At 28.9% G+C, this 15,830-nt stretch overlaps 1 protein-coding gene across 1 annotated transcript in view; it reads right to left on the bottom strand.

Moving 5' to 3' along the window:
- Window positions 1-5,754: 5,754 nt before the first annotated feature.
- LOC107448911 (meiotic recombination protein REC8 homolog) overlaps window positions 5,755-15,830 on the bottom strand; it is a gene marked incomplete in the record, with an annotated part of 134,317 nt that continues 124,241 nt past the window's right edge. Inside the window, 3 exon segments of the mRNA XM_071184357.1 lie at window positions 5,755-6,775; window positions 10,656-10,853; window positions 12,125-12,318. Coding sequence (XP_071040458.1) covers window positions 6,705-6,775; window positions 10,656-10,853; window positions 12,125-12,318 — 463 coding nt within the window.

Here is a 15,830-nt window from a genome sequence, read left to right as displayed (position 1 = left end):
ATGTATGATTACGTTGTAAAATATACAAAAGGTAGTACAAATATAGAAGCAGATATGCTTTCGAGAGAAACACCAGATTCAAATGTAAATGTAAACAATGATGGAGGTCAAGTATCACATCTTTTGCAATTAAATGAAATTATAGAGGCTCAAAAATGTGACAATTTAACTGGAAAATTTGTAGAAATTAATGATGTATTATGCCTTCGTAAAAAAGGATTTACTAAAATTGTAGTACCTTTTTCATTACGGTTAAAATTACTCATGAAAAATTTGGACATCATTGTATTCAAAAAACGATTAACTTATTAACTCCGGTATATTATTGGCAAAACATTACTTCTGATATCACTAAATTTATTAAACATTGTCACACTTGTCAATTAAATAAGAAGCCCCGACAAAAAAGATTTGGGCTTTTACAAGCAATGCTTCCTGTTGATAAACCATTTGATTTGCTTGCAATTGATAGTGTTGGTGGTCTTAACCATTATAATTCAACAAAAAAATATTTGACCTTAATTATTGATCATATGACAAGATTTATATGGGCATTCGCTTCAAAATCTATTACAACAGAAACTTATATCACTTTTCTTCATCAAATTTTTCAAAATCAAATACCTGCAAAACTCTTAAGTGATAGAAATGCAGCTTTTACATCTTCGCATTTCAAAAAACTTAATAAGCATCATAAAGTTAAACAACTTTTAACTACAGCCCATAGGCCTGAAACTAATGGCAAAGTAGAGAGATTAGAACAAACAATCATCACGCGTTTAAAATGCAAAATTAATGAAAATTCTTCCAGGATACCGTGGCCTAAATTATTAAAAGAAGTTGTTCAGGAATATAATTTAACTCCTCACTCAGTTACGGAATTCCCGCCGGCATATTTATTAAATGGCATAGTTCCATATGAAAATCCTTTAAAAGAGGATATTTATCCTCCACTTGAAGAAGCTAGGAAAATAGCTATCGAAAACACAAAAAGATATCACGAGAAAAATAAAGTTTATTACAATTCTAGATTTGTAGATATAAACTTTTCACCAGGTGACACAGTCATATATGAAGAGTTTAAATATCCTAACACTAGAAAACTCTCTCCAACTTTTAGTAGTCCTTATATCATCATTCAAAAGATGTCTGATGTAAATTACGAAATAAATAAAAAGAATAGTCATACTAAAGAAAAAGCAGAAATTGTACTTGTTTCTAAACTAAGAAAATATTATGTACCAGAGAAGTTAAAGCTTAATCATGAATAAATTTATTAAATAGAAAATGTAAATATTAAAGAGTAAAACAAAGATATGATTTGTTTTGCATTATATAAAGTTTATGATATGAAATTATTAGGTACATGGTTCGTTTGAACATGTGACCCCTTTCTTGAGGGAAGATCAGACCCCTCAAAATTTCTACAGAGGGTGTGTTTACCCGAATTCAAAATAAATAGGGGACGAAATTCTCATATGATCTAACCAAAACTAAATAATATTTTTCATTGTTGTGTACGTTAAGATAGGATCTTCCGTATCAATATTGCTGAGATACAGGATTGTTCTCCTTCTTTTGGGGACTACAATTTTGTATCCAGTAACAAGCCCTTAAAGGTACTAGAATATTAAATTCTACAGTAACGACACATTTGTGTCCTTTTCTTATTTCTTTCATTCACTTTAGAAATATATGTGAATAATGAAATTCTGTTTATGTGTTTTTTAGTTTATTATTTTTGATTTGTTTTCTTTATATTAACTTAAAAAACAAAAAGAATCTTCACTTACAGCATTTTGTGGTGTTATTAAACAGAATTTTTCGAAGAAAAAAATACTTAATAAGATAAGAGACTCTAAATCTTTTTGTTTATGTTTTTGCTATATGTTTATGTGTGCATAAATTTTTATACATTACCTATACAAGATAATTTGATGTAAACATTACATAATGTTATACTTAATAGCTATGCATGTTTTCTTGTGCACAGCTCTTACTTTAGATTTGTTATTTTTGTTTTGCTTGAAGCTTTTCATTTGATAATTTAATGTGTATTTTGTTTTAATTTTATAGAAAATTCTGATGGAAAGGGTTGCAAGTAATTAACCATAATTTTTCTAAATTTAATAATGAAATAAAATTTTTTTGGAGAGGGGGGGATGTAATATAGAATTTCTCATGCGAGTCTTTCTATATTAACTGGTAAGCTTAAAACATATGTTTCTTATCAAGTTTAAGATGTAGAAGTCGGTCTCTCACAAAGAGCCATAAAAAGTCAAGATGAACCAGATAAGGCCAGATAAAAGATATTTCATATTGTATTGNGTTCCCACCGTCAGAGTGGCGAGATACTTTTAGCGAATCAAAACCTTTAAATTTTATAAATTGAATGACGTTTCATTGAGATAAGAAGATCCTTGCAACCACGCCCTCTCAGAATCTCACTTTAAAAGCTCAGGACAGGCAAAATTGCGTGTCTTTTCCATATTTTCAATGGCTAGATAAAGCTGGGCCAAATCCAAACATTCCCTGCAAAGTGGGAAACCTGATGTAATTATCCCACGCATAATGTTTGTAATACTCCATCTAACGAAATAAAACGCCTTTTTAACAGTAGCTGCCTAAGTCTCTTCAATTATCTAGCCTTTAAAGACATAACTTTACATATATATAAGTAAGTTAAGATATTATAAACAATATAAATTTGCTTGCAACTATATTTTATAGATAACAAAAGTATGGACTAACAAAAGTAATTCTTTAATTTCTTGCAATAAATTAGAATTTTTAGAATGGCCCACTTTATTTATCAGACAAAAAAAAGAAAATGTTTAAAAATTGAAGATAAAATATTTAACGTTTTAAATAATGTTTGAAATTTTTTTGGAAATGGTGTGAATCAAGTTATGAATAACAAAACCAATGAAGTATTACTAGGATTTCTGAAAAATTTCATCCTTCTGAAGGACCTTTTCAAGTGCCTCTCTGGACTCCATTACTCCCAATTCGAGAAAGCACTTGGATACAGTCACGCAAAAGAACACCTGAACACCATGACCGCAGCAGGAAAAAATCAAAAACAAGAAACGACCGAATTTTGGCTGAAAAAAATACAAATGTTCCCGCTGGTAATTTGACACGCCTGCGATACCTGGGGTTTATGAGCAAACATTTTTAATAAATTTCCAGACATAATTTTCATTTTTTAAAGGTCGTGAAATTTTTTTGATTTTTTTTTTCCCTTTCATTGAGGCAAAGAAAAGTTTTTTTTTCATGTAATGCCAAGAGATTCTGAAGTAAAAATGCAATTTTTTTTCCAAATTTGATGTTCAGACTATCTTAAAAAAATACCTACCAACATGGTTGCAATGCAACTGTAAGCCAATGGAAAACAAATGTTTAGAAGTTAAATTCTTCTTTACGAGGTTCGCAAGCATTTAAATTAAAAATTTCCATGGTACCTAGAGTGATGAACCATTGATACCTAGAATGTTACAAAATGGGACAGGCACCCTATTTAGGGCCTGTCCCACTTTTTTGCGAGTTCAAAATTTAATCCAGACCAGATATATTCTAAGGGAAACAAATTTCTTCTGCAAAGTGGGCAACATTGATGCTCTGTCAACCAATGATACAAACAGCTCTTGTGAAACTCATGGCAGAACCTGGTCTTGAAAAACTCCAACATCTGCATGAAACAAATGGAATAAAACTCTGACTCTTTAAGAAACTAATGTTCAGGGAATAGATGAAATTTAAAATACCACCAGCCACTTTCAAGACAAGTTTCGTGGTCGGTCTGTAATTACATTCCTTTACAGAAAGTTTAATGATGCGTTTCACCCTATCCAAGCCTCAAAAGAGGCTTCCCGCATTTTTTTTTACCATTATTCTGAAAAAGGAAGAAAAAAAGGACCATTTTCAATTAAAATTCCCGACGGTACCATAACCATCTGCGGTAAGCAATACATTTGACCGTCCTGCAGTCACTTACCAAATCACTATTGTGGTGACCACATGACCATAGTCCAATATTGCAGGTGGTAAAACGAAAAGTCCTGGCGCATCCCCATCGCATGTAATATCTTTGTTCTTTCCCCCTTGATGATCAACAAGATTATTTGCGGATGGCATCTCAGGAGCTTAAGGTAGACATCGTGAAGAATGTTGCTCAAAAGGAAACTCTCCCGATTAGGTTGTTGTAATTGTAGTTCATTCACGTCGCACGAGAGCTGCACAATGGGCTATAGGCGACAGTCTGGGAAACATCCCTGAGAATGATCCTAAGACATGCCATCACAATTTTATTCCTCTGAAGAGGGGATAGCACCCCTGCTTTGGTAGCCCGACAACCTGCTTGCGAAGTTGAGCACTTTAACGAGGACCAATACAGCACGTCCTTGGTCCCTACTCAGACTGATCCAAGTGGTGACCCACCCGCACACTGATCGCAGCCAGTAATGCTTGACTTCAGTGATTTGCTGGGAACCATGTCTTGACGATCAGTCCACTGAGGGACTCTCCCGAATAGGAAAATAGGGTAGTCCATGAATTCGATGGAATGAATATCGAGCACATTTTCAATTTCAATTTTTTTTACTTTTCAAAGGTCCAATTGTAATTTACAGATATGTCCTAAAGCATGCACATTGTCGCCAGCTCTCGTATGGACTGTCGATGACGTATGCATTGAGATGTAAAATTACACAAACATACTCAGAACAAATGGTTGGTTATGACCAAGCTTCAAAAGGCTTTAAGAAATAAAATGCTCTGGCTCTAAATCGTAGCTCCTTCTATATTATTTCGGCCGGACAAGGCACAGCCTGTCGTCAGAAAGAGGTTCTTTCTAGAATATTTTCTAGAGTTTTTTTTTTTTAATTTTTACATTTCCAACCTTAAAGTCTTGAAAAATTTTGAAATGTGATAAATTTCTAAGTATCATGAAATTTGTAAAGTTGGTCCAGAAAACAATGAGGTCCTTAATTAGCAAAAAAAGTAGAAATGTTTAATAAAGAATGACATTTTATTCGGAATTTAATTATTTTTAATGAATTCAATGCCTTTTAAAGGCTGCACCCGAGCACAGATGTTTACTCTTGTCTTTATCTATTTTATTTAAATATTTTGATTTCATGCTTCTGAAAGCCATAAAATGTAAAATACGATCAAAGGTTTGCAATAAAAATAAATTTAGAGTTAAACTGAGAAATATGTTTAGAAAAGCAACATTTATTCAAAATAACATCAAGGGGAAAAAAGTTTTTTTTTTTTTTTAAAAAAATACATTTCATACACTTAGGTAAAATATGTCAGTTCTTTCATGAGTTGGATATGAATTTTATATAACACTGAAAACTTTTAAAAATATAAAATACATGAAAAATGTAGCAGTTAACAAATACAGTATAACAAAGAAATAAAAAAATTTAATAAACTAAAAAAATAAAAGTTTAAAATAAAAAATATGAAATCACAGGAACTATACCTTTAAAAAAAAGATAAAAACAGGAAAGACTTCTTATCACAAAAAAATTAAGCCAACCACTTAAAACAGAGTACAATGACAATAAAAGATGAAATTCTTCATGAACATGAAATTTATGCATCACTAAAAAAAATTTTAAAATTATAAAATATGCAAAATGACATGAAAAATTTAGCAGTAAACAAATACAGTATAACATATAAATAAATCTCAATAAAAATACTAAATATACTGATATATAAAAGTTTCATTCTGAGTTTCAAAAGTTTTTACATTTCTGACCTTAAAGTCTCAAAAAATTTTGAAATGCGATAAAGTTCTAAGCATCATGAAATTCGTAAAGTTGGTCCAGAAAACAATGAAGTGTATAATTTGCAAAAGAAACTAGAAATATTTCCAAAAAACATTTTATTTGGATTTTAATTATTTTTAATGAATTCAATACCTTTTAAAGGCTGCACCCGAGCACAGATGTTTAATCTTGTTTTTATCTATTTAATTTAAATATTTTGATTTCATGATTCTGAAAGCCATAAAAGTAAAATACGATCAAAGGTTTGCAATAAAAAAAATTTAGAAGTTAAACTGAGAAATATGTTCAGAAAAGCAACATTTATTCAAAATAGCATTAAGGGGAAAAAAAGTATTATTTTTTAAAAAAATTCATTTTATGCAATTAGGTAAAATATATCAGTTCTTTCATAGGTTGAATATGAATTTCATATAACACTGAAAACGATAAAATACATGGAAAATGTAGCAGTTAACAAATACAGTATAACAAAGAAATAAAAAATCTCAATAAACTAAAAAATAACAGTTAAAAATAAATGAAATCACAGGAACTATAACTGAAAAAAAAGACAAAGAAAAAAGATATAGACAGAAAACACTTCTTACCACAAAAAAAAAAATAAAAAAAAAAAATAAGCCGCCCAGTAGAGTACAATGACAATAAAAGATGAAATTTTTCATCAATATAAAATTAATGTATCACAAAAATTTTTTTAAAAAGATCAAATATGTAAAATGACATGAAAAATGCAGCAGTAAACAAATGCAGTATAAAATATAAATAAAAAATATCAATAAAAATACTAAAATATAAAAGTTAAATATAAATGAAATCACAGAAATTGTAAAACAGGAAAATTATGATATTGCAAAAAATTGAGCCAAGAACGTAAACTTAAATACAAGATGAAATTTAAGATTAAAGTTCAATGAAAATTTCTGCCCCTGCCATTGGCTGTTGTACAATGATTTTTCCTTCTGCATGGAGACCTATGATTAAAAGAAATTAATTTTGAAATGGCATCATAAAATATATTATATTAAAGAACCATTCAGTTTTGATTAGTTTTATTTATTTTAAATTTTTTTTTTTTACTAAAGTGTAAATTGTTACAAAAAAAAATTTGAGGAATGTTCCAGAGAATGCTTAACAAGAAAAAAAAAACTACAATGAATTCTACTTTATTTTAATGCTCCAATATAGATCACGTAAGGCTGTTAATGTTGGGAATTTTCATCCTCCTTTGCTTCTGGCATTCTCTAGAACATTTCTCTATGTTTTTTTTTTTTTACCAGGTCTTACCAGTTCAATACCCTGATGGTTTTAAAATGATAATGGAGTGGAAGTTTTGGAAGTCTTTTAGCCCTGTAACCAATTTGTTTGTGCTTGAATTTTTCATGTGTTGGGCTAGTTGTATTTAAACAAAAAATGTGTCCTACAAATCTTGCTGTTTAATTTTATTACATCAATATCCTTTTAAATCCCTGTTGCAGTTCTCCCCATTGGGTTGGGAATTTTACCTACATATTATAGTTCCTTTGTTGCTTTATTTGGGGATTTCTAGTACTATTGTTCCAATTTCATAGTCTTAAAATTTTAAATCCAGCTCAAAAGACTTCTAAAAGTAGTATTTAGACTAACTTGTCTTCATGGAGTTCGATGCTTTGAAACTAACTTTCATTTGTGCTACATTAAGAAAAACTATGAAAACTTGTTAGAATGATAAAAGAGGCAATTAATCAGTTTTATATTATCCACGTTCACATCAAATTAAGAGAAAGAAATAATCTGAATTGGTTCTTTACACTGCAGTTATGAAAACCTAAAAAGATTTTTAAGAACTATGTTCTTAATAAGTAAATTCTCCAAATTATGTGTAAAAGCTTAATTTTTTTTCAAAGAGCTTTATTTTAATTAGATAGGATTTAAATTGAAACAATGTTTGATGTTCAATGTTTAATAAAAACAAACTTTTTAATCATAATACTATGGTGCCACTTTAGAAAAATTTTAAGGCTGAACTTACTTTTTGACAAATTAACAGGGTCTAGCACTACTTAAAAAAATATTCAGAAATTTATAGCTCAGTTTCCATAGTAGTGGTCCACATATTATACCAATGATTGATTATTTTTTCAAAAACATATTTTCTTCATTGTATTGGTTTTTTTTCTAAAACAACAACAAAAAAAGCTAACCTTGTTTTTTTTTTGTTGTTTTTTTTGCTACTTGCTGAATTGCACCACTAACTTTTTCTTGGAGTTATTTATATTTCTACTCATTTTACATTTTATTATAAATACTTTGTCCAAAATCGACCCATTTAATATTTTTAAAAATAATCTTATTTTAACTTTGCCTATTATCTTAAAAATGCCTCATAAGAAACACAAACTAAAGTAATTCAGTCAATTTAATTCTTTTATTGTGATGTGATATAATTACATGATCATGTTGCGATAAATATGAAAGAAAACTATGTTTTTATTAAAAATAATAAAAAAAATTTATTTATTTTAACAGAAAACAATCTTTATACATTTTTAAAATAAAAGTTAATATTTTTAACTTAATTTGGAAAACAAATCAAAAATAAATATTTATTGGAGGATGGAAAATCAGTGAACTGATTTCAGTCCTCAAGACTGAAGAGTGGCACCTACGTTATACAGATTATTTTATAACAGAGATTCAACTTTCCATAATCTGAAGTACAATAATTCATGTTAACAAAATTCAAATCAGTGTATTTACTACTTGATTCTAATCTAACATAGACGCACGGATGCATTGGTAGAGATTCTCTACATTTGTGGAAACTTTTTTTCTCGTAACATTACAAAAAGTTATCCACGAAAAAAAAAGTAGGTAGGGAAAAAAGCAGACAACATAATCAAATTTATGGGAGGTTGTTTAGTTGTATGCGTGCTTCTACTGAAGAGAAAAGATGAAACTGCTCATTTACCCCAAAAATTAGTGATCCCATTGTTGGCGACTATCACTTTACAATGAAAATAAACAATTACAGTGACAGTAGGAAATCTTTTAAAGTAATTTCATTTGTTAATAAAAATGAAACATAATTACCGAAGTTTGACAAAAAAAGTTGTGAAGAATTACGGGAGCAAAATCATTAATATTATTTCATTCTCAATATGATAATAATTACTTAACACTAAACGTGCCAACACTTTACAATACAGTACAACAAAAATAACCGGGTTTTTTTACTAGTTATGGTATGTTTAGTACTAATATCAATGCAGTTCTTTCTTATAACTATTTAGATTAATCTTCCTCTAATGTTCTTAATGTTAACGTGCATGAATATTTTGCTTTGTCACGAATAAATAAATATGTTAAATAGTTAAATGTTTTTTGTCAATCATTCTGTACTCAAATACTATGAGTCTGGAGACACTTTTGGATTGCGTGAACATATACTTAATTTTATTATCTTACTATGAGACCTAATATTAATAATATTATACACAAATTCACAAATAAATAAAAAAATATAACATTGAAGTGTTATTTTTTTATTTATTTACTTAGTTTATTTAATTATTATTATTATTATTCTCAACTAAAAACAAAAGTTTAGAACACTTGATAGGTAAACTAGTGAATGAACAGTTAAAAATATATAAAATTAAAAAAAAGATTTTAAAAGTTTTTCTCAAGATTTTTTGAAAACAGTAGCTTATTATCTTACAATACGAAACTATTTGACACTGAATTGAATTACCTAGTCACATGGTCTTTTCTTGAAAAACGATTGAAAACTTTTTCAAGGAACTTTTCTTGAAACATGGTTCTATGAATTTTAAAATCGTTCTATCGTTGACTTTTAGCTGTTTGCCTCCTACGATATCATTTGAGAACATCAGTTTCAATGAGGATTTGAAATCCCGTGCTACTAAGCAAGAGGATCATCCTGAACTTCTATTACAGTTAGCCCCATTAATAATATCCGTTCTGAGGCTATCTACACACAAAAAGGGAACCATTTTTTAAAAGCTGTTTTTCTTTTTTTCACTGAAAACCTGTCAAATTTTAGTCTCTCGAAGGATGATTTTTTTCCGGCGAAAGTAAAATAAAAATTGAATTACCATTATAAACAGAAATATCTGTTTTCTTCAAAAATAATATTGTATATTATCATGCACTTATAAGTAGTGGTGTTCAAAACCATTTTAAATTAAATTAAAAAATCCCAGAAAGAAATACGAAGCATACATTTTACTACCCATTTAAATGTAAAAACACAAATTTTACACAAAATGCGTAAAAGTTGGCAGCTATGTACATAACAGTAGTATTCAATATTCATTAGATACACCTCATAAAAAGTAATGTATAAAAACTGAATGATTACTAAAGATTTGCAAAAACTTGAAAATGAATGCTAAAAGTCATGCTTTCATATTAAAGTGATTCAAATTTTCAAGAAAATAAACATAAAAAGGCACATAAAAACTAAGTTGTATTACTAAACATAAAAAAAAATTTAAATTTGAATCTTTTTTTTTAAATGGACAATAAACAATGAATCACCACCTGCTTTAGTTCTGAGTTGATTAGTTTAAAAATTTTCTGTATCTAATTTAAGACTAGAACAAGTACTTTTAATCCTGAAGCTGATGCACTTTTCATTGTCTAAGAAAATAACATTTGGCGAATTCTTAACAAGTAATCAGACATAGTAAAATTGATCAAATTGAAAACAAGCAATGTGTCATAATAAAACAGGGAAGATCTCTACTAAGATTTAAAAACGTTAAAGGTGACTCTTCGAAAATATCATGCATTTAATGCTCTGGAGTGCATAATAAAACATTTTAAAGCAATGAGAAAGAATTTTCTTACTGAGCAATGAGTTGAAAAGAGAGGCTACACGTTTCTTAGTGGCATGTGTTTTCTTCAGCACTGCACTGAAAGTGGTGACATTGGGTATGATGCTAGCACCAGCAGTCTCCTTGATCAATTCATAAGCTTCGTCCAGAATTTCACTCATAGGAGGTGGAGATGGTGGAGGTGGAGTACGCTCAGGTGAAACAAAACACTCTGAAATGTTATGATTATATGAAAAGGTAAACACTTGTTTTCCACATCAGTTTCATGTGTTACAAAAAATTATTTCAGGATGATCACTAAAACTCCTTAAATTTTCCTGATTTATTGGGTCAATTTTAACAGGTAGCAACCTTGTTTACAGACATATTTTACATAAAGTATTAAAATAGGTGGTATTTTACAAACATTGAGTTTCTATCACTATTTTAATAATACTATTGAGAAGAGAAAAAAGTACTTTGTTTAAAAAATATTGATTTACTTCTAAAAAAATAGATACAAACAGATGTGGAAAATAGATGTGATTCTAAAAATAGCTGCGGAAGATCACACAGCATAGGAAGGATTGCCTGTTTGAGTAATGTATTTTGCTTATTTTATTGTGTTTAGTTTATAAACTTTTGCTCCTTTTACTTCCTTAACAAAGCAAACTATTTTATAAAACACAGTGAATGTTTATAAAGCATCTTTAAACTTGTTTCTACTCAAAATCATAAAGTCAAAGTTCAGATTTTTAAACAATTCTTCATCTATAACAATTTAATGAAAACATGGAGGGGTGCTGCAATTATTTGTAGGTATTAAATACTCTTTGAAATGTCAAATATTTAAAATCTCAAACTAAAAGATAAACAATTGGTAGAACTAAATCATACAAAAAAAAAGTTCTGAAAATTTTTGTTACTTTTGAGTTAACCAGTAGGCTAAAATTTTTAATGGGTGAGTTTTTATTGCTTATTGAAAGCATACTGTCCATCAACTGATAATTTAGAAAATTAAATAAATATATATACATATTAAGGATATAAATAAAATTTAAGAATAAACGGCTCTGTTTACATATATCTGGGAACACAGCAGGTTTGTGCTGCATCAAACAAAGGCAACACAGGGAGCTGTTTTCTGTTCTACATTACATGTTTCATTGAGTTCTTTTTGTAATTCTAAACACAGAATTTATAAATTTGGTTATTTATAGGCATAGAAGTTCAGGTTTATGACCATTACTTTCAAAGTCAATAGAACTTTTAAAATCCCATCCATCTTCCTATCGCAAAAACGGCCTTAAAAATTAAATTAGTTTTAGGTAATAAATTAATTTCGTTTTATAAACCAATTATAATCTCAAAAATATTTTTTAAAAAAATGATACTATAAAGGATTTCATATAGATTTTTGGATAAAAGAATAATTGTTTTTTTTTAAATGCATAAATAATTCATATTTCAATTTAAAAAAATATATGACATAGAGAAAGCAACCTTCAGGCATCCGATGTGATCTTCTCTCTGGCTGTTGGGTGTCAGTTACAGGACCAGGAGTATCAATATCAACCAATGGCATGGAAAATCTAGCTTCAGCAATTGCTGGTTCCAAATCAGAATACAAAATCTCATAATCCTCTTCTTGATGAGACTGCGGAGGGGATCTCACATTTTCTTCAGCTCTGATTGTTCTATTAGAAACACAATTCAGGAATAAGAACAAACAATAAAATACTGTTATTTTTTTAAACTGGGGTGTAAACTTTCCAAACTAGTTATCGAAGCCGTGATGACTCAGGGGATAGAGTGTCCGCCTTCCAACAAGATGAACAGGGTTCGAATCCCAGCGATGGCTGGTCAATACGAATTCCACACCCGGCTTGCACCGACAACAGTGCTGGTGTAAAATATTCTCAGTTATAGACGGATCATGAAATAGAGTCCTCTTACCATTGCAGGGTGGCCACTCAAATCAGATTTCAAATTTCCCTGATTTTTCCAGGTTTTCCAGATAAAAATAACGTGTAGGATGTGTACAAGAAAAGTGTCGGTATTATAAAATATTTTATTCAAAATATTATTTTTTTAACATATCATCTTGAAAAAAATATTTTTTTTTTACTATTTGGCAAGATTTTTTATTTAATCTTTAATGTTTTGGTACAAAATTTTGAATCAAAAATCATTAATACAACAATTGTAAAGATTTGTCGACATACATGAGCGATTGTAAAAAAATGTGATTGGTTGGTTTGCTGAGAAAAAATAATTCATAGATTTCTTTGAATGGGAGTAGAAAAGCTTTCCAAAAAAGGGTGTCTATTATTAATGATACATAGTTATAATTTAATAAAGTCTATTATTATTAAATTATAACCAACTCATTTTTGGAGAATTTCATACAATTAAAAATACAAAAACATTTTGTCAAAATAGAAAAAAAAATTACCACCAAAGCATCGGAACAAACTTGAACCATAAATGGATTCAGCCCAAGGACAGAATTTAAAAACAGAAGCTAATTTCCTAATCCCTTTTTCCACCTCCACCAGAAACTTTCCTAAATTGCACAGTCCCATAGCAGTCAAAGGTTTCTACATTCGTTTAGCAACCGTGGCAGAATTTTATGCAGCATTCTAGTTTAACAGAGCTGTAACGGAGCAAATTTTGATGCAAGCAGAGTATCGCTAAGTTGATGATATTTCAACTGTTTGGCGATACATTTACATTTAAAAAAAGTGGGTATATTGGATGAAATAATTTAAATTAAGAAAATTAGTAAATAATTTAAATTGGTGAAATTAAAAAAATGATCAAAGAAAAGCTGGAAATTTAAAATTCCCTGATTTTTCCAGGTTTTTATCCAAATTTCCCTGATATTTCTAGGTTTTTTCCAGTATAAAAAAATTCCCTGATAATTCCAGGTTTTCCAGGTGGGTGGCCACCCTGCATTGAGCTACCTGTGGGAGGTCTTCTTGGTTTTCCTCTGCATGTAACGCAAATACAAGTTAATTCATTCAAAAAGTCCTCCATGAAGGAAAATTTCTCCCAATACTTGATCCAGGAGTTCCCTTGCCTTCTGGATAGGGTTAAAAATGACAAGGCTACGGAGTTGAACATCAGTGGCCGCAAACCCGAAAAATCGGGTCGGCTGTTTAACGCCGGTTATAAAATAAAACAAAACTAGTTATCGGTAATCAGAAATATAATAACAAAATATATACATTTTTAAAATTCAAATTAGCTCAATTTTAAGGCATACTCAATTGTATATAGAATGTTAATAAAATTATGCGTGACTTAACATTTATAAAGTTACGCTTAGATTAAGGCACTAAATTAATACAGCACTGAAACCTTATACTTTATTATAAAATTGATCATTCAGAATCAATGTTTGAATTTTTGATTAAATTAGAGCCTCTTTTTATTGTCCTGTATTTTAACTACTAAAAATTCTGATTTGAATTGTATCTTTTTGCTTTTCTATAAAGAGAGTAGATAAAGTCCCAAGAGTTTCCAGGCTTTGTAAGTGGTTCAAATTAAAAATCAGGACATACTTTTTTGTGTAATTTTAGATCATTTTTAAGAAGGATAAATGAAGGATAAACAAATAGTGCAATCTATTAGTTTGAAAGTTTTGTATTGAGCAGCATATGTCTTTAATTCTCCACAACATTTCTTAAAAAGAAATATGGACAACATCAATTATTTTCAAATAAAAAATCAAAATGAGGATAAGTTGATCAGAAATGATCTTAAACGGTATAATTTTGCGCACATATAATGAGAATCCTCGGAACATGAATTTTCTTGTCTTGGGAAATCAATCCTTCAATACAAAGATAAATCGAAATATGTTTGAAAGGAACTAAATTGTATATGATGAGAATAAATATATACAAAAATAAACAGACAATAAGTATACATAATATATCATAATCTGGAAACAAAGATCAAAATAAAAGGGGAAAGATACTGAGAAATTAAACAGTTACTAAAATTTATTGCACATTGTAAAAGTACTTATAATTTCACAATAAATGAAATGTATAAGAAATGAAAAACAATGCAATTTAATGAACAAGAGAAAAATTTACAACTGAGAAATGACACTAAGTTTATCTTTAATATAATTTTTCCAATCAAAAATTGAAAATATTACAACAACAAAAAAAGCGACAGCAAAAATGAAAGACAAGACTAAAACAAGATTATAAATTGAACAATGAGTAATTAATGAATGGTCTTTACAATCAAACTAACAAATTTTGTGATTTTTAAGAAGTATTAAGTTTTATCATTTCAAAATAAAAAGATGATTTAAGCATTTAAAAATAACTGAAATTTAAAATATATCAAAACTATGCAATAAAAATTAGTGAATAAAAAACCCAAATTTAATGAGTATTTTGATAACTTTTTAAAATAAATTAATAGTCATTGTTATAAAGATTTGTTGCAATCTGAAAATAAAATGGAATACGACTTTATTACTCCATATTCGATGATGCAAATTTAAAGTGAAAGCTATTAATTTAAGACCTTTTCTCACTCTAACTCCTTTTCGTTTGAAACACGTTTCAGAATTTTTGAATAAAAACATACTTGTTTTGACTTTGATAAGTCTAGTTTTTCTTATTTCTTTTACAATGAAAGAAATATTTAAAAAATCGAACAGATTCTTTTAAAATCGTAAGTTTTTAAGTTGTTGTATTTATATCTGGACCAGGATAACTTGTTGGAAAGTAAGATAAGATTTCTTTGCTATTTTCATTTCTTGTTTCTAACAAATAATTTTTTTTATTTACTGCTTTTAGAATTGTTTAAGGGGAAGAAAAAAAATTATGGTAGATCTGTTGGAAACAAAACTTTTGGTAGTGAAGAGGGGGAAAATTAATTTAAACAGATTACAGAAAATCTCAAAAACAGTAATTATTATTACTAAACCGTAATCTTCACTATGAAATCGTAATAATTATGGATAATTTGTAATAGTTGGTACCCCAGGTTTCATATTATATACAAATAACTCATTTTATTGTGCAATATCACAACTAAAAAGGCAAATAATATATTGGAAAGTAATAAATTAGAATATATATAACAGGGTTGCCACAGAAAAAATTGAACAAAATAGTTGCTTATATTAGCCCAAAACATGAAAATAGTACCCAAAAACTAGGAAAATAGTTGCCTAGCG

The sequence above is a fragment of the Parasteatoda tepidariorum genome, chromosome 8, assembly GCF_043381705.1.
Source record: "Parasteatoda tepidariorum isolate YZ-2023 chromosome 8, CAS_Ptep_4.0, whole genome shotgun sequence".
NCBI classification, from domain to species: domain Eukaryota; kingdom Metazoa; phylum Arthropoda; class Arachnida; order Araneae; family Theridiidae; genus Parasteatoda; species Parasteatoda tepidariorum.
The sequence above is the reverse complement of the archived record's forward strand: the minus strand, read 5'-3'. Positions and strand labels throughout refer to the sequence as shown.